Below are 27,598 nucleotides of genomic sequence, written 5' to 3'. Positions count from 1 at the left end.
GTAGAGTTGGGTGATAAAGTCTTCACTTATCATGTACAAGTCCCTAAGTTGGGTTCCCCTCCGCTCTCTTCTTCTCTGAGAGAAAACCCAGTTTGCTGTAGTTTGCAATAAAATTGAGGAGTTTAAATCTCTTGCCTATCAACATGTTCCTTTGGGGATAGCTGTCATGGATCGAGTCATTACATCTCTGTTCATGACAAAAAGATTGGTGAGAAAGAAGAGAGATGCCACTAATTTTATCTGAATCTTTTTCTTTGAGAATCAGATACTTTCCAGAAAAAAATTTTTTGGAGAATTCTGGGTGACATGGCCATTCCTAGCTGCAAGGGAATCTGGAAATGGTGACTCCTACCTGCAAGAGAGTCTAGAAAGCCAGTTCAAGATCATTATGATTGGCTTAAATCTTACATCCATTCACAGGTATTGAGGATATTACACTCACAAACAAAATCAGTATTCAGTTAGGAATGAAAGATGGAGTAGGGAGGATAACATGCAGTCAGCAACCTTCTGCAGCAAGAGTTGAGGTGATTTTTATAGAAGAGGTCTTTAAGCTCAGCCTTGAAGGAAAAGAAGAAAGTCCCAGAGTGGAGATGAAGAAGAATTAACAAAACTGGAATCATGAAAGATCAAGGAACACTAGAAGTCTATTAAGTGGAGAACAAGTGGAAGTTGTAAATGGAGTTGGTTTGACTTGTTTTTTTGTTCTTTTGGTTTTTTTTTTATTTATTTATTTTTTTTTTTTTTTTTTTTTTTGCCAGTCCTGGGCTTGAGCTCAGGGCCTGAGCACTGTCCTTGGACTTTCTCAAGGCTAGAGCTCTACCACTTGAACCTCAGCACCACTTCCGGCTTTTTTCTATGTATCTGGTACCAAGGAATCGAACCCAGGTCTTCATGCATGCTAGGCAAGCACTTTAACCACTAGGCCAAACTCCCGGCCTTGACTTAACTGTTAAGCTAAGGAGTAGCTCATACAGAATCCTGGGGATCTTGAGATAAGACACCCTTACTCCTTATTCAGCACTTCTTCTCCCTATAACTTGGAAAAGGTAAGACTCATGAGGTGATTTCTCAGGTCTTTTTTTTTTTTTTGCACATAGATTACTTCTGTGAACTCTCTTGGTTATACCTCAAAATCCAGAGTTTTAGCTGTTTTTCCACAGCCTTCTCCATTCACTTTTGAGCTACTTTCTTCTGTGCACTTGATGGTGGATAGTTTCTCATCATCTCCTTTAATCACATTCACTTCTGATGTCTTTTCAGATGGTGTTTGAATTTGCTGAACTGCAATCAATTTCTGTAATTTTTTTTCAGACTCCCTCCAGACTGACTCCATATCTTCACATATCCTCAACAGTTATAGACAACTCACATCTGATCAAGTGACACTCCAGGGGTCCCCAATGCTTACCAGGTTCTGCGGGCCACCTGGCAGCCCCCTCCCTCCTTCACTTCCTAAGCTAAGCTGCAGGCTTTGCCATGTATCTAGGAAATCCTGAATCATCCTATGGCATTGCATCTGCTCCAGCGTCATTTCTGGTCATTTCTGACATGTAAATACATATTCAGTTCTGTATCTCCTTGGTTTGATGGTGTTTCTCCTGCTTTCTGGTCATGTAACTTTGAGTCATTTTCCAAAACTTCCCTCAACCGAAAGAGGACATATGAGAATGTCACTTGCTTGTAGACTTGTGTAGATGAGCTATAATAATAAGTGTTTGGCACCCAGAAAGAACCTACTAAGTGTGAACTGGGAATAAATGTGGTAATGAGTACAGTGTTAATTTACCTTAGGAAGTGGAGTAAGTTGGGGTGGGTTTATATTACAGACCTCAGAGGTATGACTGCACTCTCCAACTTTGCACACTAATCTGTTTGGAGGACACTCTCCTGGGTGGCTCTCAGGACTGACCAGAAGCCTGTCAGTAAAGATTGCCTCTGACACCACATGCTTGCTGTCTCCATGTTAGCTCCTGTCTCTCAAAGGATCAGACAGAGCAGTGGTCACACTTGAGTCTCATGAATCCAGAGATGGCTTGTCAGTGTTAAGAATGTGTGTTAGTGGAAGGAGCAGTGAGTGGGCCAGGAGACAGACCTGGGCTCTGCCATCTGCTCTGCTGTAGGACTCTGAACAAGTCACAAGTCCACGGTGGGCCTTGGTGACTTTGCACCTAACATACATAAGCCCTCTCAGGAATAATCATTAGCAACTCTGAAAACACACACAGAGTGCTTACAGGCTAGAGTAGATTGTTCTTCCATCCTCATGCCAGCCAGATTCTTCCTCTAAGTTGTGAATTCCACAAAGAGTCACAAAAGCATTCAAATGCATTCACAAACACAGTCATCCCTACCTTCATCCAAAGGACAGGTTCTGGCACATAATCATTGTTCATTTTTATATTTGTTGAATGAACAAAACTCACAATATGGAGAAAAAACTTGTAGAGACAAGAGATAATTTTCTATTATACTAGACAATTGACTAGCTTAGTGACCCTGGACTATGTGAACCTGAGACTAAATGCAACAATAATAGAATGAAATCTCAGGGGATTGTTTTCAGGATTGACTATGATGTAGGTATGTGTGTTGTACATGCATGTACTTGTGCACATGTACGCACATTTCTTAATATTTACCATCTGATGGGCATGTAAAAAGTGATAGCTGCTACTTATTTCCTGGTGCAAAGTAGTAAATTATGATTAAAGTGTCCATTGGGCACCAGTGGAAAATGCCAAGCATCCTAACCACTCAGACAGGAAAGTCCATGAGACTTTTATCTCTAATTAGCCACCACAAAGCCAGAAATGGAGCTGTGGCTTAAGTGGTAGAGTACCACCCTTGAAGGGGAAAAAAAGCTAAGGAACAGTCAGTCCCCTGGCCCTGAGTTCCAGTCCCAGTACACTCATGCGCACACACACATACACACTCATCCTTAACTGCTAAGGTACATTTATACCTTATCAGGCTGTGGATGGGCTCGTGTGTAGATGACAGCTGGATAAATAAGGGTTTTCCTTAAACCCCTGGTTCACACCATCCTCTCCTCGTGCCTTCCTAATTTAACCCTGGCTGCCTTTCATTCAGGCCCAGCATATGATGATTGTCATTGTACAGTGAAGACCAGGGTGAGTCATAGTGGGATGAGAGGAGGCTGAGGGAATGGAGTATGTGGTCCTCACCCTCACCCTGACGTGACACAGACCCATGGTGGGATCATATGCAAGCCATTGCTCCTCTGTGACTCCAGTCTTCAGCTATGAAAAGCTCAAATCGGCAGGATCAGAGGTACCACTAGCTGAGAATTGTAGCTGACTTCAAGCCCTGGCCCTATACCTGACAGCTGTGAGATGTGGTCAAGTCACACACCATCTCCAGGAAGTGAATGTTGATACTCAGATGGGCTTATTTAGAGGATTAAGTAAGTCATTGCCTCCAAAGTACCAGGCAGGTCGGTGCACAATGCATTAAGGTTTATGTACTCTTCACTTAATTGAAATTTCTCCCTATTGAGGAAGCCCAAGTTTCTGGAATTTGAGGCATATCAGTCCAACAGGCTGCTGCCTCAGCAGTCAGCAAGAACCAAAGTCATCTGCGGTGAAGACAGGATCCCCACGGAGTGTGAGTGATACCAGCCCACATGCAGTTATTTTAGTGCTTGGCCCAGGATCTTTCTCCCCAGCTGGAGCCTGGTCTCAAGAGAGACTCTTGGCCTCATGCATCCTTCCCAAGGCACGGCACAGTCACTGCATCTTTCATACCCATCCTCCCTCCCTGTATGTTTCATCAGACCCTTGTATAGTCCAGGTACAGGAAAACACAGAGAGCTTCCTAGACATACAGGCATTGTGCTAATCATCTAACATTTCTGCCTGCTTCCATCAGGCTCAACGGTCCTCTTCTTGACCATGAGAAAATGAAATTCCAGAAGAATATGGAGCTTCCCAAGGACACACAGTTAATGCAGTGCATAGTTGAGGTTCAAACTGGGCCTAATCTGAAGACTACAATTTTTACCATCAGCAGAAAATAAGAAATATAGTTTAGATCAAATATGCTTCCCATAGACGCCCTGACATGACAGAGGAGAATTGGCATTGGGAGTGGTGGGCATATATAGCCAGTGTGTATCTTCAAAAAGAACAGGGCAATGGGGGGAGGGGGGACTTTAGACCCCTTGACCTGAAGGCTCTGGGCCCTGCTATAGACTTGGAGACAGAATTTGGCCTATGAAGGGAACCAGAAGTTAATGAGCTACAAGTCCCTATTTCTTTCTTCCATAAATTCAATAGCTTACAATGAGCAGACATTGATTTCTTGCATTTCTGGAAGCAGATCTAGGAAATCCTAGATCAAAGAAACCTGCCTTTGCCTGCTTCATCTCATGACAGCAGTAGAGGACAAGAGAGTACACAGAGGGACTAGAGGAAGGTCAGGGAGAGTGTGGAGGAGGTGTACTCTTGAGAGGATCCCACCCTGCAATAACAACATTGCTCAGTGCATGAGGCAGAAGCCTCCAGTACTTCATCACCTCTTAAACTCCTGCTGCTCAACACACATACACTGTGGCTAATAACTATTACATGTAAGAATGAACTCCATTGAGTGTTAATACTGAAAATTATAAATAGAGAGATTTTGTCACACATTATTCAATAAGTGCTTATTTGGTTGTTTTTTGTTTTTTGTTTTTTTACCAAGTTATTTCTTTCTCCTATTCCTGTTTCTTACCTGTGTTGCCAAGTCTGCATCTCTTAACTGGGAATTGCAGCTGAAACATAATACCACATTTCATCTCTGACCAGTCAGTGATCTTCCTAAAAGCTAAAATCAGTACTTTCAGTCTCCCTGAAAATCCCCAGTGACTAGGATCTCTCAAGTCCTGGCTGTCAACCCAGCTCCACATTCAGTCAGACCTGTTTCTCCCATCCTCTGTTTCATGTCTCTGGTTATAGCATAGTCCTACCCACGAGTCTCCCCTCTCCAGAGCCTCCAGTCATCTTTTAAACCCTGGAACACTCGTCTGCACATTTCACAGCCCTGGTTGCTTCCTGCTCTTCGCTTCATATTCCTTCCAACCACCTGTTTATGGACCAGAGTGTGCCAAGGGCGTGCTCCTCTCTCTGAGCATCTCCAGGTCAAATGTGCTATAGTTTTGTTGTTGTTGTTGTTGTTGTTGTTGTTGTTTATCAATGATTCCATGAGTGTCACTCAGAGCTCAGGTGGGAGACAAAAACCACGTCAAGTATGCAAGCAGAGCATCTGAATTTCAGGAATGGTAATGGGGCATGATGATCATTTGGTATCTAAATGAAGTCAGAATAATTAACTGCAAGAACCAGCACCCCTGGAGCTAGAGGAGCAGAGGGAAAAGATACCTGGAGATGATGAGAACTCACACCTCTTGGATGGGGTTACCAGGAAGTACAGAAGCAATTTAGGCTGAGACCAGAGGGTAATAAGCCTTGTTCTGAGTGCTGCTAGAGCAAGGACTACTCCTTAGGTGTAGACAGGAGGTTAGGCAATACTGTGGGAACCACAAGCCACAGAGGGAGCAGGGTCTGCCCTCCCTGTGCTCACCCTATTGGGACCACTAAACAACTTTAGGTAAAGAGTGTCCTGGCCTATGCTTAACGAAACAGGTATGGTGTCCAGAAATGGTATCTTAGTCACTGACATAGGCAGGAGCCTCAAGTGTTCCATATCTCACAGGAGGATATTAAAGTGTAGAACAGCTAAGTAACTTGCCTAAAATTAAAAGAATACCTGTTATGGAGGCTGAATGTAAACCCAGTCACTAGCCTGCAGAACCCTTGTTATTAACCACCCTGCCGTAAATGTGGGAGGGAGGGATGGATGGATGGATGGATGGATGGATGGATGGATGGGAAGATTACTGGATTGATGGGACAGAAGGATTCCATCCATATGGATGGAATAATGGGTGGACAGGTAGGAGGGTTGCTGATGTAGATAGAAGGATTAAATATCAACAAGTCAGATGTCAAGCCATGGCTTTCTGAATATCCAGGCCTGCCTCCCTGACAACCTCCTGGTCACCTCTAGGTCATCCATTGGAACTCCCCGAAGAAGCTGCGGGTGAAGAACAAGCATGTGGAGTTCTTCCGCAACCTCTATCTGACCTTCCTGGAGTACGATGGCAACCTCCTGCGGCGGGAGCTGTTTGGCTGCCCCAGTGAGGCTGATGTGAACAGCGAAAATGTAAGTGTCTGTGGAGTGAGGCAGGAAGGGCAGGTGCTCAGTAGAATATCGGGGATCCAATCTCTGTCATGAACTTGGGGCAGGACCAGGATGAACAGGATAGTTTGCCTTCCTCAGGGCACACAGAACCCTCATTGTGAATGCAGGAAAAGAGTGCCACTGGGCCAGACTGGGTGACTCCATGTGAGTTCCGGCAGCAGGAACAGCAGGGGCAAACCACCAAGCATCAGTGGAGACCTTCCATCCCAAGTCCTTGTGGAGCTGGTATCCACAGGGGGTGCTCCAGAACTCAATCCTGTCAAGACTTGGGGTAGCATACAGGAGGTTCCCACGTGACCTGTTTGTCACACAGACAGCATAGGTGAGGAATCTGTGAGGTGAGAATTCCCAGGCATTGCTGAATTCCACTCTCTTTCTGTTTCTTCACTTTTTCTAGTTCTTTCATATGTTTTCATACGGATGTGTCTATGGAGGCCCTCTTTTACAGTTGAAGAAAGTGAGGTGCAGTGAGGCTAAGCAATTTTCCCGGGGTCATACAGTGAGCAACAACACAGACTGTGACAGACACTTGGCTGTAGGAATGGGGGAAGTAGCATTGCAGCAGGGAACAGGGCGTGTGCCATCTGGCTGGCCTGGGTTCAGCAGTGAACCCCCAGAGACCTCCTATAACCTATTCTACCTCCCTCTGTCTCTGTTCCCTCAACTATCAGGGTTGTATTTTTAAACTTCTATAGAGATACTTGAAAAATGGGCAAGAAATGCCATGTAAACTCACCTTAGTAGTGTCATCCTTATTAGATGCTGAGTAAGTACTTTCCCTGACCCTTAGTATCTGACATGAGAAAAATGGGTTCATTTATTAAGTCATCAAGCCTTTGTAGAAGACTTTCTACTTATTCTGAGAATAGAGTATTTGTAAACTGTTTTTAGTTGTAAGTATCCTCCATGCTACTTATAACCAAGTTTTAAAAAAAAAAAGGTGCAATGAATTAACAAATATGTAAATTATTGGGGAAAACTACCAGCTGTTTGCAGCTGCATAGCAATGTTAGTGAGAAGCTGGCAGCTTAATAGGGAGTTGGGGTGTTGCTTTGAGGAGGTAATATTTAGTCTGAAAACCTGAGTGTGAAGAAAGCTAGCCAGAGTAGAACCAGGGAAGTACATTCCAGGTGAAGAAAGTAGCTTATGCAAAATCCCTGAGGCAGGACAGATTGTGAGGAACGGAAGAATGGCTAGGGTGACAGGGACAAATAAAGAAGAAGGGGGCTAGGTATGTAGGGGTCAGATTGTAAAGATTCATAACCTGTGTTAGGGAACCTGCTATAAACTAGCATATAAGCTTTCAGAATTGAGCATTTTTATCATTTATGATGTCATGAGAAATCTCTGACTCCCAGCATTGGGGGAGGCTATCCATGAAGGTTAGCACTCACTCTTTTATAGAGTAACTAGTATCATGGCCACCCTCGCTATTGTGTCACAGTGGAGTTGTCTAGTTCTGACATGATTCCTATAACCCTAGATGCCTTCTAGGAGCCTCCATTGGCTAAGGGTACTAGAGGGAACAGAGCCATAATCACTTGAGCCCTTAGGATTCTGGGAATCTCTTGGAGGTTTCACATAGCAGATATGCAACTACATTTTCGGATGGGGATATTTTCAGATGTTATGTTTTCAGTTAGCACTGTGTTCCTTCACACCTCCCTTGGTGCATTTTTCTGATCAGTTCAGTATCTATCCTCGTCCTTGATACTCAGGAGCTCCCTCCGCATTTGTTTTTGAATACCAAGTGGAAACCGTTCTCTCATTCTCTCCATGAAGAAGGCAGCATGAAAAGCCTTGCAGGAAGAGGCAGTGGGTGAGTCCTCTAGCTCCCTGGGTTGTGTGTAACACTGCTCCGAATCTCAGGAAGCAGAGACCCCCCTCCATATGGGTCTTGCTGACCAGCTATGTCTGCCTCCCTCTTACAGAGGGTGAAGTGGCTTTGAGCCAACCTGGGATTGTATTCATTTCTGTCAGCTCTCTGCCAGGTGCCGTGAAGGGAACTGGAGTTGGCATTGGAGAACAATGTCCTCCTGTATGAAAGTTGCCACTTAAGTCAGCGAGGAGCTGGGATATGAGGAGCAAAGTCAGTCTCAGAGCCTCTCAAACCAGATATTTGGATCTGAAAGGAAGCTGGCTCCACCAGTGATGTTCAAGGACAGTCTAAGATGGAACCCAGCTACTCCTGGGTTCCATAGTTTGTCTGAACATCTGTCCTTGGGACCAGTGAGTTCTTTTATGTACTACAGTAATTATTTAGCAAGCATCACTTACCTCATCATTATCTGACGAAGGGACAGATTTACAAATTCTGTACAGTAGCATTTCTTTCCTTTTGTCCTCAGTAGCCCACCTCTGCCTCAAGTGTACTCAGGACCCCCACAGGACATGGCTAGATAATCTTGCAGATTTTCTTCCTCCTTGCCCCTGTGGGAGTCATTTGTAAGCATCCCCAACAGGCTGGCATCTGGTTCCCCCTCCACACTGTAAGTCAGCTCTCTCTGCTGTTGGCAAGCCCTGGATGCTAAAGCCTCCTACCTCATGCAGATTTGAGATTGTCTCTAATGCCGCTAATCATGATTACAGTCCTCTGGAGCAGTGGAAGTGAAGGACACCCACCCGCCTTCCTGACAGCCGAGCCTGGGTGTGAGTGTAGCAAGGTTTTCTGCAGTTATCTGAAATATGCAGTGCAGTTCCCCCACCCCACCCCGCTGCCTTCTTTGCACGAGTCTGTAGACGGAAGCCATCTCATCAAGGTCTTGCTCCAGCCAGATGCTGGTGGCTGATGGCCATAAACCTAGCTACTCATGAGGGTGAGATCCAAGAATTGTAGCTTGAGGCCAGCCCATGTAGGAAAGTCCATGAGACTATGATCTCCAGTTAACCAGCAAAAAACCGGAAATGGGGTTACGGCTCCAGTGATAGAGTGTTTGCCTTGAATACAAAAGCTAAGGAACAGTGGCTAAGGCCCGAGCTCAAGTTTCAGTACCAGCATCAAAAACTAAATATAAAAAGGGGTTTTTGTTGTTGTTGTTTTTTTTTGGGGGGGGGTTGTTTTTGCAGTTTCCATTTGAAGGAAGCTCTCTTATAAAAACAAAATGCAATTCCATTAAAATTGATAGGGGAATTTTTAGGGGAACTTGGCTAGAACACATGTCCTTCCTTTAATAACTAAAGTGGACTGAACACAGCTTATAATTTGTAATGACAAAATTGTCCTGAGAATGCCCAAGGGGCTGGTAAATGCCGGAGCCAGGAGAGATTGATGGTCATCCAGCAAGAAATGGCCCAGGACCACTAGCTTCTTGTTCTGCAGATCCCTTGCTGACAGCTGTCACTTTTAGTTTGTCAGCTGCAAGAACATCCCTCCCTGAGTTCACTTCCTTCTTTATCCTCCCTGTGGCCACCAAAGAAAGGACAAAGCACATAAAAGTGCATAATTCAGACCTACCAGTGATAAAAATGAATCGTTCATCCTTCTGTCAAAGGCTCATTATGAAACATGCTAAAACACTCAGAAGTGGGAAAAAAAGAAAAGAGGCCGGACATCAATGTTTGGAATTTGTATAGAATTATAGACGGTCATCAGCATCTGCCACTCATGGCTTCCTTATCCCCTGACTACGCCAGACATCACTAATTGATGATCCCACACTATCCACCATGGCCTCGGCCTTGCATCACTACAGCAAATCAGTACCAATCTCTTAGCAATGGTACAGGCACAAAAGCCTGCTGGGCATTCCTGGGTGTGGGTATTAGTCACTTTCAACTGGTATAGCATTACGACAGTGCTCTGTGCTATTCCTGGAGCTTTCTCTGCTCTCTTCTAGCCTGTGGGAATTGGAGATGCAGATACTGGAATGCAAAAAAGAGAGATACAACTGTAACCTTCCCCACAATGGGAGGGAAAGAGACCTATGATTCACCCTCTGCAGTAACCAGAGCTCTGAGGAGCTGTGTTGCTGCTACAGATCACTGAAGTCCAGTATTTGCAACCTGGGCTGCTGCCTCAGTGAATGGGACTGCAGGCTTAGAAGTAACGTGCCCACAAGCCATTCAGTCATTCTTGTGCTTGTTTTACAGAAATCGTTTCCCTTACTCTTTCACTACCCCTGCACGGGATTGCTGTCATGATTTCCATAATAAGGAGCAGGACATGAATGCTAAGAGAGTTGAACTCACAGAAAAGATTGGTGGTAGAGGGAAATAATCTTCAACCCTGACTGACCATTGAATGACCTCCCTGATCCAAGATTACAATAACCACCCTAACCCAGCACCACTTATTTCCCAAGGGTCCCTTCCTTTTTTTTTCCCCTTGTGGTACTTATCACTAGTCCATATATGTATGACTTATTCCTTTGATTATTCATCACTCTGAAGATTCTTGCTGCATTATACAAAACTACCTGGAACCTGGCTCACGTTCAATAAATTTCATTGAACAAATGAACTAACACAAGTTAATAAAGCATTTGTAATGACAGCATCTTGGCCTTATGACTTCTGGTATCACTCTAACTTTTGTCAGGCCTCAGATTTCCTGCCTGGTAAATGGGTCAGAAAATAACATCCAGGCTTTTGCACAAGGATTCAAGTATTACCAACTGTAGGTGGTTATGTGGTGGAGGACACTCTTCATGTCTGGGAGACTTTTCATTCCAACTGCCCTGAGATCCCTCTTGTCCAAAATGAAGAAGGCTTCTAAGCACAGTCCCCCCTGCTACAAAGACAAGGGACCAGCCACAAATGTGGGACTCATCCCTGATGCTGAGCCCCAAGAGGAAAGGAAAGCAACACCAGTGTGGCTCAAGTAAGAGTTAAAACTAAGACACATATAAACAGATTCTATAAACACTTGATGGCGTCATCCTGCATGGCCTGCCAAGGAACAGATGGCTGTGTGGAAACAGCTGTGTCCCAGAGAAACTCCGGTATCCTACACTCACGTGCCACATGTCACGGGCTTGTCAGTCACACAGCAGCCAGCAGAGCCCAGGATGCCGCTCACAGACGTTCCACGAGGCATTTCACAGACATTCCCAGGATAGCTAAGCCACAGTACAGCTGAGAGGTGGAACCCAGGGGTCCGGGGATACAGGGGGAGAAAGTCTGGGTATAGGTTGGCCCTTGTGACCTGGGTGCCTGGTTTTCCCTGGTGCTAATGGGTCTTCCCCTGCCATGTGCTCTTTGTAATACCTCATGCCTTCTTCTGTTGTCTCAGTCCCCCTCCTGTTAATAACCCCTCGCTTATTCATGATGGAGAGCAGCTCCTGTGACCTGAAGTTATGAGGCCTCAAGTAATCTACTCTTGGTACATCACCAGTTAAATAGAATCACAAGGACTCCTACCTGACAGACATGAGATGACCAAGTAAGCTCAAGAAATCAGTAAATGTGATGCACACAATTTGCCCCCTAAAATCAAGTAGAGTTCATGTTGTGATCTGTGATCATAGAATCTACTTCCTTTGCCGCTCCTGCTAGACTGTAGGATCATTTCCAGTATGGAAGACCAGTACCTATTGCTAACAGAGCACAAGGCATGAAATAAAAGCCAATTATTTTTGTGTGATGGATGAATTAGTACCAGTGAGAGATGAAACCATCTCCTCCCAGTTTGCCAGGCAAACCAGCTCTGAACTTTCACTAAATAGACCTTTGGATAGCTTTTCCCCTCCAGAAAAAGTAAGTAGCTCATGATTTGGTTTCCTCAGTAAAAAATACCTTGGGTTCCTGGATCTTGTTCATGATACATACAAGCAAGTGCTATGGTTAATTCAGATCATCAGCTTGAGTGGGTTGAAAATTGGCTAGGACACAGTAAAGCACACCTCTGGAAGTGTCTGTGAAGACATTTCCAGAGAGTATTAATTAAGGAGGGGGGGAGACACCCCCTAAAGATGGTAATACCATCTGTCTGGGAGGCTGAATGGAATTAAAGAAGAAAAAGGAGAAAGCTAGTAAGCATATAGGTGTTAGATTCAAAAGTCATGTAGAGGCAGGAGAACTGTAATGGAGTGCCAGCCTTTAGCAAATGAGCTCAGGGACAGCACCCCATCCCTGAGTTCAAACCCCATAGCCAAAAGAAAATAGACAAAGAGAGGGTTCAACACCAGCACAGGTTTATCCAGGAGAAAACCTGCAGGGAGTAGGGTTCCAGACACAGCTGGACGCTTACTTTCACTTAGTCTGAGTTATTTGTCATGGGTTCCTGAAGAATGTCAGTGTGGTTTGTGGAGATTGGTAAGAAAGGAGCTAAGGTGAAACCAAGTATTTTTACCCAGGCCCCAAGTCTTGGAGTCCCAAGTTAGGCATGCCCCATGCCCACATATGCCAAATAAAGAAACCTGCTGAAGGGCAGACAAAGGTATATTATGTGGCAGGCATTATAAGAGCACATTAATACATCTTGTGCAGTCTTCCTAGGCACAGAGATTGGCTTCTGATCAAATAGGGAGAATCGGGAACAGGGCACAAGAAAGGTATGCATAGTTAAAATACTCCCAAGTCAGAGCTGTGACCTGGTTGACCAGTAGCTCAGTCTTTATCTCTGAAAGATTTAGAGGATTTCTAGATAAGACAGCATTTTATTTCTAGAACAGAATAAGAACAAGACTACTATTTTCTTTTAGATAAGAAGAGGGCATTGCTTGTTTTGAGGGCAGTTTGTCTTCTACACAAGATGTTGGTGGAAATCTTCTCTTTTCTCCAGAAGACAAAAGGGAGTTGCCAAGCGACTGTAGCAGAGAATAGCATTTCTCTTTCTTGCTCTCACTCTTTCTTGTCCCTCGTTCCCACTTCCTGGCCACCATGGTATAAGCTCTCTACCCTGCTATGACCTCTCCATCCTGGTGGACTAAAACCTCTGAAGCTAGGAACCCAGATAAATCCATCCTCCTTTAACTTGCTCCCTTTTTACCGCCCCCTCCTGCGCAAATGAACCATCACAGTTGGCCTTGACCAACTGTAGGTTAAACATGGCAGCAGTGTATATGCTTTGTGTCCATTATTGTGTAAAATTAAAGAATAGGAGGTAATGTCACACGGTCTGAAAATCCCCAGATATTCTGAGTTCTTGAGATCCAAAGAAAGTTGATTTAGTAATTATACTCTCAACCATTTAGGGATAGATTTTCTTTACAACTTGGAATTTTCAAGCCAAGGACATGGGAAGCAAAAGTCATTCTGCCACGGACAGCCCCCAAAGAAGTTGGAACCATGACTTAAGGCCACAGAATCATCTAGCCTTAAAGCTAGGAAGAGCCCCAGAGATTGCTTGACAGGGCATTGCACTGTCTTCATGTCTGGCAGGGTTCTACAGCTGGATTTGAATCTCAGCTGCTGGGTTCTCTGCATATCTTGTGAAAGACAGGCCTGATCTAGGCCTTCACTTGTGGAGCTTATTGTGTATATTAACTGAGAATGCCTGCCAGGCCCTCTGTATGTGACCTGTTAATTTGTGAAAGTTGTTTTATAAAACCCAAACTCTCTATTTGTTCAACAGTGAGGCAGGACTTGTTCAAGGTCACAGAATAAATGAAAATCAAGGAGATCAGGTCTTAGTTTCCTGATGCCGCAGTAATACCACTCTGTGGCTTTACCCAGCTGGAAACTGATGTCCCTTAGGCCAAAGACTGGGGATACACGTCTAATCTCCTCTCCCCCCATGCTGCTGAACTACTCAAGCATGGCCAGCCATCATTTCAGGCAGCTCAAAGGTCCGTCTAGGCCATTGTCCTTAGGGGTAAGAAGGAATAAATGCCAGCTGCTTAAAGGACCGTTTTCCCTTGAGTCTAAATCTCCTGTGCCTCAGCTGGCTGCCCAAAGAAGCAATTTAGCAAATGCATTTTATCTCCAGAGAAATCTGTCTTTTGTTTCTGTGACTTGCTTGTCAGAGCCCTGTGCTTCCTTCCCTGTGGATGGAGAGCTGGGTAGAGTAAGCTTTCAGACCTGTTAATGAAAGTGCCCCCTCCAGCTCTGCATCTCCCTAGAGACATCACCCAGTCCCTGGGTAAAAAAAGGGAAGGCTGATTAAGTTGCTAGTGTCTTCCTTAGCCAAGCTGTCAGTAATAAAGCACGCCTGCATTAGAATCTGTAAAGGTGCATAATGTAGTCCTCATCACATTGCTTAGGTTTGTAGAGCACCTTCCAGTTTACAAAGCACTCCTACCCACATTAGCTCATTTGAGAAAATTTCAGGGAATCAGTTAACTACAGAAGACAGTGAAGATGCAATAAAACTTACCTTGAAATCTATCACGCAAAGAAAAATCTTTGTTAACCTTGTAATCCTCTTTTCCATCTATTTTCTAATATCTTTTGTTTATGCTTTGGCTGTGTTGGGACCATAATATTGTGTGGGGGGGTATTTTTTAGTGTAACATTGTTTGTTGCGTCATCTTATTGTTCCTGGTTTGAGGTGGAAAGATGGAGCTTCATGAAGCTATTTACCATAAGGAAAGGAAAAGGCCCCATGCAAATACCCATCTCCTGTCCAAAAGCAGACTCAGTTTCTACCAGCATGTTCCTGTCCTTGCTTAGACACACACCTCCCCATACCCTTGCTATTTTCTCCCTGGAAGCATGCACCCTCATAAACATGCTAAAAAGAAAAAGCAAAACAAGAAGGAAAACACCAACCTGCTCTTGCAAAAAGTTTGCAGGGGTTTCTATTCCAAAATGGAAAATCATTGTCTTTGCTCTTTTGCAGAGGAGGAGAATAAGTCCATTTTCTCTGAGGAAGTAAAAGGTCTCCAAGCATATTTGAGTTCTTCTAGGAGATAGGTTTAGCTACTCTTGTTGATGAACCAAAGATACCTTCACCACCTCCCAGGCTATTACCTACAGGTGTCTTAGGGGACTTAGCTGTCTCCCTCCCTAATTTGTGCCAGATCTTTTTTATCGTCTTTAAGTAGTTGTACAAAGACAGATATGGGAAGCCCAGGAAAAGTTGTTGGTGAAATTTCAGAGTATAGAGGTTAAAAGAAAGAATCGGTGATCATCCCCAAGGAAGTCTGAGTTGAATCCTGAACATCAGAATGAGTCAGTTGACACATAGGGATTTAAGTAGAATGTGATTTCTGTTTCCTATCCAGGTATTATGTCTCACATCTGTAAACCCAGCCCTTGAAAGGCTGAAGCAAGGAGGATTGTAGATCCAAGGCCAGTCTGGGCTACCTAGCAAGACCCTTTCTCAAAAATTAAAATATGCCTTCTTAGAATTTTTTTTTAATTTTCAGCCAAGTTTGTTTAGTAGTCATGCCCTTCTTCAACTGCTCTGCCCTGCCTTGCAGCTCCAGAAGCAGCTGTCAGAGCTGGATGAGGATGACCTGTGTTATGAGTTCCGGCGAGAACGCTTCACTGTCCACCGTACCCACCTATACTTTCTGCACTACGAGTACGAGCCAGCCGCAGACAACACGGACGTCACTCTGGTGGCTCAGCTCTCCATGGACAGGTATGGCTAACCCCACCCTCCGCACAGGCCCCTTGCTGCTGTCTTTCTTCTGTGGGTGAAAAGGAGAATGAGAGATAGCACCTTAGGCTTTGTTCCTGCCCAGTCCTCCCAGCTATGGGCTCTCGTCGTTTTCTGATTGTGTTGCTGCTGCTACTACTGGTTTAAGGAACTACAACAGAAAAATAGAGGTAGAACTGAGATTACCCTCAGGCGAAAGGAAACTGTCTAGTGCCGATGGTCCCAGAGAAACAAAGTCTGTTTCTTTTTCTTATCTGTGTCTTGATGCAGCCAAATATTTATGAAACATTTCCAACAGGACTGACAACCAGCCCAGCCTTCCATGGCTCCCCAATCTCGTCATTTTGCCATCTTGGCCTAGAATGGACTGAGTTACCTGAAGATCTTTGAAGACAAATTCATGAGCCAGTTACTAGTGCCTCGTGTCTACAATCCTGGCTACTTGGGAGGCTGAGAGGAGGAGGCTTGCAGTTCAAAGCTAGCCCCTATGCACACTCAAGACCCCTTTCCCAATCCCATCCCTGGATGAAGTGGCCCACATCTGTCATTTCAGCCATGTGGGAGATTGACATTTGGTGGGTTGAGGCTCCAAGCCAGTCCAGGCAGAAAAGTTGGCAAGATTTCAACCCAACAGGAAGAAGTAGGACGTGGGAGTGCACAACTGTCACCCTAGCTATAACAAGAAGCTTAAAATACATAGGAAGGGTGCTTGTAAATGTAAAACCTGACCATGCGCCCACCTTCAAAGAGCATAAGTTCTGTTCTGGTCTTAGGTGGGATTTTTTTTTGGGGGGGGATGTTTTTTTAAACTGCACATTTATGCCAGATACTGGTAGATCACTCCTCTAATCCTAGCTGCTCAGGAGGCGGAGATCTGAGAATCGTGGTTTGAAGCCAGCCTAGGCAAGAAAATCCATTAGTCCCCTTATCCCTGGTTACCTACCTGGAAACTAGAAAATGGAGCTGTGTCTCAAAGTAATAGAGTGCTAGCCTTGAGCAAAACAGCTCAGGACAGCACTTATGCCCTGAGTACAACTGACAAAAAGGAAAAAGAAAAAGAAAACCTACCCATTTATTATCTTGCATGTGTGCATGTGAATAGGATCTTCTGTTCAGAGTCTAAGGCCTGAAATCAACATGTCGCTCAGCTATGATGTCAGCTGGAAGTAGAGGGACACTGGCTGTGCTCACTCGGTAGGATTCAGTGTGAGGTCTGGGGTCCTCTTCCCTTCCTGGCTGGTAATGGGTGTTGTGATCGCCCTGTTGAAGGGCCATAGGCACAGAGCAGTCCTGTATAACATTCAATGATCATAGTGTGTGATGCCATCCTTCCCAGCTCCTGCCCACAGCCAACAGTAGGACATCCCATAGGGCATGTCCACCAGAGTATAGGAATCCTGGGCACTTTTTGGCATTCAACCACTGCACACAGGCAAATATATCTCACGATAGGAAATGCAGAGTTCCAGGAACCATGTAGGATGTGTACCAGTAGGGGTGTGAGAGCTCACAGAAGCCCCATGCCACAACCAGAGGGAGCAGAAAGACAAGACATGTAAAGTGCCATCTGCCCAAAATCAAGTTCACAGACTGCTCTCTGGCTCTTAAATTAAGAAGATACCAGTGCCTCCGCAAACATTATTTTCCTTTGACTTAGCCTTGTTTTTGGAGGGTGGGGGGAGTGCTTGGGGACTTTTTGTTTTAGTTTTCTGCCTCTATGGTGCAAAAACTTGGCTATAGAAACTGAAGTTGTATGGGATTCATAAGCCAATAGAAGAAAAATGTTCTTGTCTCAGACCCGTCTGCACGTACATCTGCCACCAACAGCAGCATAGCAGTGAACCTGAGCCTCTCCTGCACTTATATAGTGATGATTCTAGCCTGGGCCACAGAGAAGCTAACAGGCCTTTCCTTATCATTGCTTATACATCTGCAACACATACTTGTCCACAGAGGCCTCCCCTTCAAAGCACACACCCTGAAAACACCACCGGCCCACAAAACTCCCAGAAGCATTCCGGCAAGTACTGCAATATGACAAGCCCAAGGAACTGTAAGAACACCCGCCCCGGCCCCCCATGTGAGACACCAAGCAGTACAGAAGGAAAAATTCTTAATGGCACCACAAAACTAATATAGAACACAGAGATTCCCACAGCAACTTCTATTCCACTCTGTACAGCCAATTAGGATTCACTACACTGGTGCCGGCTAGATTGATTTGCAACTTACAGAACACCTCAGGTGTGTTTGTAAACTTCCTACTCATAAGTAGGCCCTACATGAAAGCCACAGGAAATTAGGGGAGCTGACCTGAAGGCCCCTTGTGCCTCTACCTTCAGAATTCCATTCAGAAAGATGAGTGTCACCAGTGACAACTATGGAACAAGCAATCTGTCTCTTTCAGCCATTTGAGATCTTTCCTGCCCATCCTCGCCAAGGATGGAAATGGCTAGAAGGAAAGGGGATCCTGTTTGTTGAAACCTGATGATCCGAGCAGGCAGAGGCAGGTGGCCTAGCACTCGTGTTGAGCTTGCTTGCTTACTTGCTTGCCTGCCTGCTTGGTTGGCATTCTACTAACTTCAGCCACTATCCCTCTAGGCCCTGTTCTTTTAGGTTTGATCTGTGTCTCTTGAAATATTCTCCATTGGCCCAGGCTTCACTGTGGTGGGTACCCTGCCTTCCTTCCTGTCTAGAAGGCTAAGAAATATTCTTCCAGAGCTTTCCATCAGTGAGAGGTACACAGGAGCTCACCTTGAGAACAGATGTGGTGAGAGATAGCTAAGAGAGAGGCAAGAGAGCAGTGGGTCTTTGGGGCAAGCTCAGGAGGCGCTGAAGAGGGTCAGGAATGGAGAAAAGTTAAGAGTGAGTATACTCCTATTTGGGGAAACAGGCCACAAGGGGAAGAAATCATTGTTCACAACCCAATAATGAATCTTCAACCACTGTGGTCCTTCAGTCCTGGGTGAGGGAACTGGGTGTGGGTTCTACGTCCTTCACTTTCTACCTGCAGGGCTCAAGGAAGCCACATAGCCTCCTTGAGTCTCTTTACCTGTAAGGTGCACAGACACACAAGGGGTTGTGTTACCCTTTCTTCATCGAAGTCCCAGAGAACAACATCCGGCACCCTTTCCTATAAAGCTCCACTGATTTCTCACATCTACTGGACCTCTCTCCATAGTTGTACTCCATCTGTTTTCACTTTAAACTCTTTGTGTGGAGCTGGGAAGAAGTACTGTGCTTTCTAGCTAGAAGACATAGAAGACACTCAAGTGCTCAAGTGTGGGGCTAGGAGTTTGGCCTAATGGTAGAGTGCTTGCCTAGCATGCATGAAGATCTGGGTTCAAGTCATTGGTACCACATACATAGAAAAAGCTGGAAGTGGTGCTGTGACTCAAGTGGTAGAGCTCTAGTCTTGATAAATCCCAAAGGCAGTGCTCAGGTCCTGAGTTCAAGTCCCAAGATTGGCAAAAAAAAACAGTGTGAGCCAGGCACTAGTAGTAGTTTACACATAGCTACTCAGAAGACTGAAATCTGAGACTTAGGGTTTTTAAGACAGACAAATGCCTAAGGTGCTTATCTCCAATTGACCACACACACACAAAAAAAAAACAGAAGCAGAGCTGTAAAGGGATAGTAGTAGGGACCCCTTGAGTGACAACACCCAGGCCCCAGAATTGACACACTTGTTAATTATTTCAATGGAAAAATTGTAGTGAAGATGCTCTCTCCACACCCAGTCAGTTGTGCCCTCTGCCTCCCATTCCTCCCCACAGCCTCAGGTCTACATAGGAGATTTTATTCTTGGTTTTGTCTTCCACCTTTCCAAGTTTTTCTATAAATGCCTCTCCCTGGAAGTAATGAGTCCCCACCCCTCATTAAGCAAAGATGTAACTAAGGTGCCACAGGGAATCATCCATCCCCAAAACCTAGGAAAAAGTAGGACCTACAGTGGAGACTCAGCACACACCTCAGTGGGTGATAAGCCATCTTTAAACAGTATCTCTGGTCATCCTGGGCTAGCAGGGGTTATAAAAGATGAGAAACAGAAGAAGGTGTTTTATCCTGGTGGATATCTTAATCCTCCGTATTGAAGGAGGAGAAATTCTAAGCAATACCAATCCACAGAATTACTGAAAGAAAACTAGAAATTCACAGGAGAAAAAAGCCTTTGAAAGAAGATGAGTGTGCCTATTTTCTTTTGTTTAGAAGTATGGAAATACCTGGAAGCTATTTCCTAGTAATTGTCCAAATAAAGTAGGTATTTTGACCAGCAGATTGCTGAGGATTGCTGGGAAAGGGGGAAAAGAAAACATTGAAATCAGCTTTTGCTGTTTCTTTACTATAGATTTTATGTACCAAGCACTACCTCTGATGCATTGGGAAAAAAAATAATCTTTATGGATTTCTCGTCAAACTTCTTTTGTAGAACTTCCTGTTAGAAGCACCATTGTCTTTGAACTGGGCTCTATTTGTCTCCTTCCCCTTAGCTCCCTGCTTCTAGGTAGCCATGAAGAGTTGGCCAGGACCCTGAGGCAGTAAGTGCTCTGACAGATAAAAACTGTACCCTTCTACATGCACTCTATTTCCCCCACATTTCACATACAGACCACTAGGCCAGGGATGAAGGTTCCAGCAAGAGAGCCTCTGAGGAACACACCATGTGTGAAACATAGCAGCACCACAGACTTTTTTATATTATATGGGTGTTGTCAAGGGGGAGGCTCCATCTCTGCTAGCTAAAGAATTAAAAGCCAGGGCCAACAGTGTAGCCTTGTGGTAGAGTGCATGCTAAGGCCCTGAGGAGAAAGACAGAAGAATGTTTATTGCAGACAAAGCAAGTTTATTTGAGAGTGAAGTAGAACATATTCCCTCCATACAGAGGGGCTCCAGAGCTGCCAAGTCCCACGGTTTGCTCTCCACAGTGGTTTATATAGTAAGGGACTCCTCTCATGCCTCCTTCTCTGGGCTTTGCCCTGATTGCTTGATAGTGTGTGTGTATGTGTGTGTGTGTGTGTGTGTGTGTGTGTGTGTGTACACGTGTGTATATGTTGTCCCAGCTCGTTTTGTTTTTTGAGCCAGCACATGGCATTATAGGGAGGAGGAGAAGAAGAAACATTTGCTCAGGAACCCAGAGCATCATGGGAAGAAGAGCTGCTATGGTGGGCTGCATATTATCTCTTGCCTGTTATGTTTTGCCCCTTTTTTAATCCGAGTCTTCCTAACCAAGGAGGCCTCACTCTCCCCCAGTATATCCATACGGAGGCAGAGAAGAACTAGAACCAGCCAGATAATGTGTTTTGTGGTGGTTGTTTATAAGTGAAAGCACTGAGTGAACATTTAAGAACAGATCCAGATGTATAACTGGTTCACCAAAACTGGCTTGGCAGATTGGTCCTCACACTCAGTCGCCCATTCTCTTCCAGGCTGCAGATGCTGGAAGCTATCTGCAAACACTGGGAGGGGCCCATCAGCCTGGCGCTGTACCTGTCAGATGCTGAGGCCCAGCAGTTCCTCCGCTACGCACAGGGCTCCGAGGTGCTCATGAGCCGCCACAACGTGGGCTACCACATCGTGTACAAGGAGGGCCAGTTCTACCCCGTGAACCTCCTGCGCAACGTGGCCATGAAGCACATCGGCACCCCTTACATGTTCCTGTCTGACATCGACTTCCTGCCCATGTACGGGCTCTATGAGTACCTCAGGTAAGGACCCTCGGGGACACAGCTGCTGCCCCCACTTTTAAAAAAAGAATTTTAATTGTAATTAATAGAAGGGTTGCAGTTATATTTTCCAGATAGAAGGAGCATTACTTCACACACATTGATACCCCTTCTCATGTTTTTGTCCCCAATTCCCTCTCCCACCTCCTCCCCACATCTTGTCCTCCCCCCTTCCCTTTCCTATTTCAAATAAATAATCATATATACCATATATGATCCCAGATAACAAGGTAAGATACTGTAACAATATGAGAATAACCAAGGGACAACAAAAAAAAGATAAATAATATAGTTCATTAAGGTTATATGGCTTTTATTTCCATATCCTGGAGATCCTTTCATTTAGCCTCATCCTATATGGCCTTATGCATCTAGGTTTGGCGCTATTGTAATCTTCTACTGGGAGAGTCCATGGCTTGTACTAATTATTACAAATGAGGCAAACCATTGAGCCTATGTTCCTTTAGGTCTGGCTTACTTCACTTAATATAATTTTTTGCAAGTCTTTCCATTTCCTTACAACTGGGGCGATGTTGTTCTTTCTGATCTGCACCCACTTTTTGACCTGAAGCCATGGAGGGCCCTGTGACAATGCTACAGTGGAAGAGAAAGGAAAAGGACCTCCCTGCCCAAATCTGCCCAGGGATAGAGCCCTTGGCTGAAGGCTTGGAAGATACATTAGGATTGAAGTTACATTGTACTGTGATATAGGATACATCCTTTTCATTTCTCCATAGAACCTTCTTTCTTTCACACCCTTGGAAACATACTGTCCCTGTCTCTATTAGAGATGGATTTAGATTTACAAGTAGTTGACAAGGGGTGTCCTGACATGAAGGAGCAGACAGCCTTCATGTAAGCAATCCAAAAAGAAAGATGGCCTGCTAGTCTCGAAAACAAATCTAAGTGATAAAATGCCTTGACATCCATAACACGTGCTGAAGGGCTTGCTGTGCCAGAAGGATTGACAAGCAAAACTATCCCCTGCCTCTACAGTTCTGCCCCAATTCCTATCCTGGTTGTCATTTTCCTGGCACAGGTTATATAGCTAGTGAAGGAAGAACTGGCTCAGAACAAGGCCTTCCCCATTCTAAAGCCTGAGAACTAATCACTGAGGCTCTCTGTGGCCTCCAGTGTCCTTTCTCAGCTCTCTCCCCACAGAAGGGCAGTGAGCCATGGCTGGGGGAAGCAGCCCAAAACTGAGAAGCTGGATGGCTGCATGGGAACCATTGAGAAGAGTCTCATAGACTTCATCCAGCCCAAATGTCCCATTGTACACTAGGGAAAACTTTAAAGTTCAAGGTGTAAATAATCCATGTTTTCAAAGATTCTTCCCTTATTTCTTCTCATTTTTCAGCTTAGTGCTCTGTACAATAAATAAGTGTTTACCTAGATTCTAGTACCATCAGTTAACCCATATATCATATAGAAATATATATCTTATGTCATATGTACATATATGAAGCCCCCAAAGCATACATAGCTCCTCAGTTTTACAGCAGGAAACAGTGAGAGTCAAAGAAGCAAAATTACCTGCAGAAAGCTTAAGGCAGTATTTGCACTCATGTCTGTCAGACTCACTCATCTGGCTATTCTCACTGTCTCACAGAAGTTAGGATATGCTTTCTTTCCCTCTTGACTTCTTTCCCTGCCCTTTTCCATCTCTCTCTTGATTCTTTGTGTCCCTGACCCCTGCCCTCAGCAACTCTTAGGGGCTCCCTTGCCCCTACCCTGTTCTATGCAGAGCAAAAGGGAATGCAAAACACTGTTCTGTGTCCAAGTTCTGAATCCGTTTCCTTCTAGGGTGTGCTGAGGTTGCCTAACATCAGTCCCCCCATACCCCATGAGCAGGGAAGATCCCTACCAGCTTCTCTGAGAACCACAGGGTGAGGGTCCCTCAGCCATGGAAGGACTGTGATACAGAGCAAGGTAAACCAGAAGTCCTGACTCCCACTGGGCTCCCTGCAAGGAGCTTTTACAGTGGTACCAGCATTAGAATCCCAGTCTACTAGTCAAGATCGCCCCCAAGTGGCCAGATAGGGCTCAGCTCTGCTGGATCCCTTGCAGCCACTAGGAAAATGGGGCGGGTTGTAGGATGACAGGTTACCAATGGAACAAGTAGCTAGTAAAAGCTACCCTTAATCTGGATGGAGGAAGGAGAGGCTACAGGACTACACCTGCCAGTCCTCCACCCTCTGGTCTTTTTCTTCAGACACCTCTGAGGGGCCTTCACTCTCAAAGTTGACAAAGTAGCTTTGGCCCCGACTCTCCCACCCACAAGCAACATGTACTTAAACTGAACACAAGAACAGACTTTTCTGTGTGATCTCCCAATGTCATTATAATCAAAGACATCATGCACTGCTGAGCAAAGCTACCCAGCATGCGATGATAGGTGTCGTCGTGGCCAGTTTGCTCGGTGCAGCGTCACCGTGTGTCTCCCCTCTAGATTTCTGCTTCCCAAATCCCATGAAGGCCCACACAGACCTGAGGAAGCTGAATGTCATTCAGACCCTAACCCCACCTCAGACAGTGACATCTCCCCCCTTCAGATGTGGCACAGCTGCTCTAGTGAACAGGATTAAACTTACTTGGTTTTTACATTTTCCTCAGAGGTATGGGAATCTGGGCTTACTTTTAATTAGCTGCTAATTTTAGTTCTGAAGATCAGCAACCAATTAAAAATAAGTTGTTAAGGCTACTGAGCCAAAGCAAACACACCTTCCCATCCCACTTGCACGCTATCAACTGCTCCCCCACTCCCAGACTGACAGCTATAACCTCTGACCTACAAAAGTCCTGGGTGCCAAAATCCTGAGGTCCATGCTTCTACCTGAAGCTCCAAATCAGCTCTAGCTGATCCCTTGGTATGCATACCACTCTGTCCAAATTGCTTCTGTCTGGGAGGGAAGTTTGTGTACTCAGTGGTAAGGATTTGTTTCCGATCCACAGATTGTCAGTGAGTATTGGATATGTAGCACGTGACTAGCACTTTGTCCCATGGTTTGGGATGAGTTTGAAGCTATTCGCTGTGGAACCTGTGGAGGCCAGCAAGGCCAGCCACCCTGGTAGATCCCAGTTTCCGCAACATTGCTATTGGATAAAACAGACACTCGTGTTAAGCGACCGCTCACTTAAGGAGAAGAAGAAAACAGAATTATCAGACCCTGCAAAAAAGCAGTTGCTTTATAATCTGCTACCTCTGGTGTTCACACTTGTAGCAGGTGAGCATTTCTATAGGTAATCCAGTAGGCCCCATGTCTAGGTAAAGTGCAAGCATTAGAAGAGAAAGGTGGCAGTTAGTCCACAAGGCTGGCTCCTGCCACAAGTCAAGACCAGGTCATTCTCTAACCCCATAGTACTTCAGCAGCTTTCTGGTCACACACACACCCAGACACTCACCTCCACCCTTCTTTATATGTCCCTCAGTTTCCAAAAGAAGTACAGCATCAGAGCTCTCTGAGCAGTTGCTTAGCAACCAGCTAATATTATAGCAAAAACAAACAATTGAATTGGAAAATAGTGAAATCAGCTCTCTGCATGGACAGACCCTCAGAAGCCTGTCCCACCCCTCCACCTACAACTGTGGACAGGTGAGTCTGTGAGTGGTGGCTTGTGCCCAGAATTGCAGAAATCCCCAATGGTACCCAGTGAGATGTACAAGAAGTCGCATCCAGTCTGACTCACATTCGAACCCAGGGTCAGCAGAACTGATTGACTATGTGACTTGAGACAGCTGGTGCCAGTGCTTCAGCTCCCCTTTTCCTTAGGTAGCAAAGGAGCTAATCATAGCCCCTTGCAAGGTCCTAGATTCTCCACCAGAGTTAATTTCTGTCCCATGATAGATTTGCCACTCCACCACTCAGCGCTTGATTTCTGTGCCGGGACCTCACAGGCTCTCCACTGCCTTTACTGCAACCAAGTATGAAGAGATCTCCCCCACCACTTTTTAAGCTGTGTGGTGACGTACAAGCAGTATGCATTTTCCATTAAGCAATATCCAGTATGATTCTTTTCTGGTGCTATGTAGCTGCCAGTCAGCCACACAGTCAGGTGAAATTCTGAGAGGGGAAGCAGGGGTGCTGGGTGGTCATGTTTGTTAGATGAGGTATAATGAGTTTATGTTCACATACCATAGCTGCAGGGTGTTGCGGATCTATCAGAATATAACTGCAATGAACGCCAAGGAGCATCTTCACTTTTAACTTAGCGTCTCCAAGGCCTTGGCAGTGGTACTTAACCTCTTTCACTTTCCTTATCTGTAGGATGGGAAGTGGGAAGTGTGCTATTTCTTTCCTTGTAGGCCCTGGGGATGTAGGGCTGATGTGACTTAGAAGTGCCTTGTCATGCCCAGAATGTTCTTCTGTCTGTGAGTACCTATCACATGTCTGCCACAGTCTGCAAGAATGTTCTGGGCACTGGAGCTGGCACAACGGGCAGAATGGGCAGATATCGTGCTCTTCATAGGTTTACACTCCAGCTCTATATGCTTCTTGTGCTATTGCTGGAAATAGAAATTAAAAATTTAGGAAGGCCAGGTGCTAGCAGCTTACCTCTGTTGTCCTAGCTACTCTGGAGGCTGAGAGTTGAGAATCCAAGTTTAAAGCTAGCATGGGAAGGAAAGTCCCTGCAACTCATATCCAGTTAACCTACAAAAAGCCAGAAGTAGACCTGTGGCTCACATGGTAGAATGCTAGCCTTGACCACAGTCGTTCAGGGACAACACCAAGGCCCTGAGTTCAGGCCTGAACACACACACACACACACACACACACACACACACACACACACACACACACGAGCAGGAGGTAAAACTAACAGATAACCAAATGTGTATATGAGAGACAAACCTCCAAAAGGTCTGGAGTCTAGATGAGGCTTGGAGACTAAGGCATCTAAAAGCCAGTGACAAAGGACATCTTCAACAGTTGATATGACAGATTCTGGAATGGCAAACGTGTAGGGAATGGGGCGGGTGTCTGGCCTCTTCCACTTGAAGAATCTTCATGTCTGATTGATGTAAGAATGTTAAGTAATATTTCTGCTCTTCTGACTGCATCTGTTTTTAGGGGACAAATGTGCCACACCGGCAGAGACGACATTGTAAAGTATGTAGGAATGACAAATCAGTATAATTCCATTCTTTCCTGAGGGTGGGAGGGGGAGAAGCTTACCACCTCCTCCCTTTCCCATTTCCCAGCGACTGATGGCTGTTCTGTAAGTACTTGTTGAATGAGTGCAGAAATGTGGGCAAGGCAGAAGAGGCACCAAGCACGGCTGACTGGAGGGCTGCCAAGATGATGCTAAGCAGGTGGCATTTCCTTGGGTTAATTCATCCTTTTCATTCTGCCATATCGATAACATTTAATGTTTATCGAGCACTTACTACGTGCCAGACACTGTTATAAGCACTTGTGCCTGCATTTTATCACGTAACCTGATGGGCTGTGTTTTACAGATGACAATGTACAGGCTGAATTCTGTGCCCCAGGGTCCAGTGTTACTAAGTGGGCACCTGGCTTAGCAATGCTGGACCCTCCGGGACCAACCAGACATGCTCTGTGCTGAGCCTGATTATTGCTCCAATTTGCCTGATAGACCAGATCCAATTTCATTATGGTCAAAATGATCCTCACAGCCTGCTTATCAGTCTACACATGGAGGAGCAGCCTTAGCCTTTGTTGAGATCGTCCATTCAGTCCTTACCAAACCACACAGCGCACCTCCCCGCTTCACCCAGGAGAGCAGAATGGCTTCTCAGCTGTCACTTGCTCAAGAGTCCCAGCTGGGGAAAGTGTAGGCAGGGATCAGAGCCCCCCTCCTGACCACTCGTAGACCTCCCATCACCCACAGCCTGTGTCCAACTGTGTGCTTTCTACTGGGCAAGCTTCCTCCCGGGTCTAGCCATTATTATAGAGAACACTGCAACAAAGGCTGTGAAAGAGGCACATTGAAAATTACAGGAGACAGGGTCATCAGCTGGACACTCGGTAAAGGGCTCAACACCCTATAGCCATTGTTCCTATCTTATTGTTTTTCCCAAAATTTCACTCTGGGTTTCTCTTTCTTACAGACCCTTCTCTCCTTCTTTCTGACTGACAAGTGTCTTCCCTTAGGGTATGTT

At 45.3% G+C, this 27,598-nt stretch overlaps 1 protein-coding gene across 1 annotated transcript in view; it reads left to right on the top strand.

Moving 5' to 3' along the window:
• Large1 (LARGE xylosyl- and glucuronyltransferase 1) overlaps positions 1-27,598 on the top strand; it is a 449,296-nt gene that overhangs the window by 403,660 nt on the left and 18,038 nt on the right. Inside the window, exons 11-13 of the mRNA XM_090328589.1 lie at positions 6,073-6,228; positions 15,570-15,733; positions 21,178-21,456. Coding sequence (XP_090184715.1) covers positions 6,073-6,228; positions 15,570-15,733; positions 21,178-21,456 — 599 coding nt within the window. The remainder of the gene's footprint in view (positions 1-6,072; positions 6,229-15,569; positions 15,734-21,177; positions 21,457-27,598) is intronic.

Source organism: Megascapheus bottae, chromosome 2 (assembly GCF_031878675.1).
Source record: "Megascapheus bottae isolate mThoBot1 chromosome 2, mThoBot2.hap1, whole genome shotgun sequence".
Taxonomy (NCBI): Eukaryota; Metazoa; Chordata; class Mammalia; order Rodentia; family Geomyidae; genus Megascapheus; species Megascapheus bottae.
The sequence above is the reverse complement of the archived record's forward strand: the minus strand, read 5'-3'. Positions and strand labels throughout refer to the sequence as shown.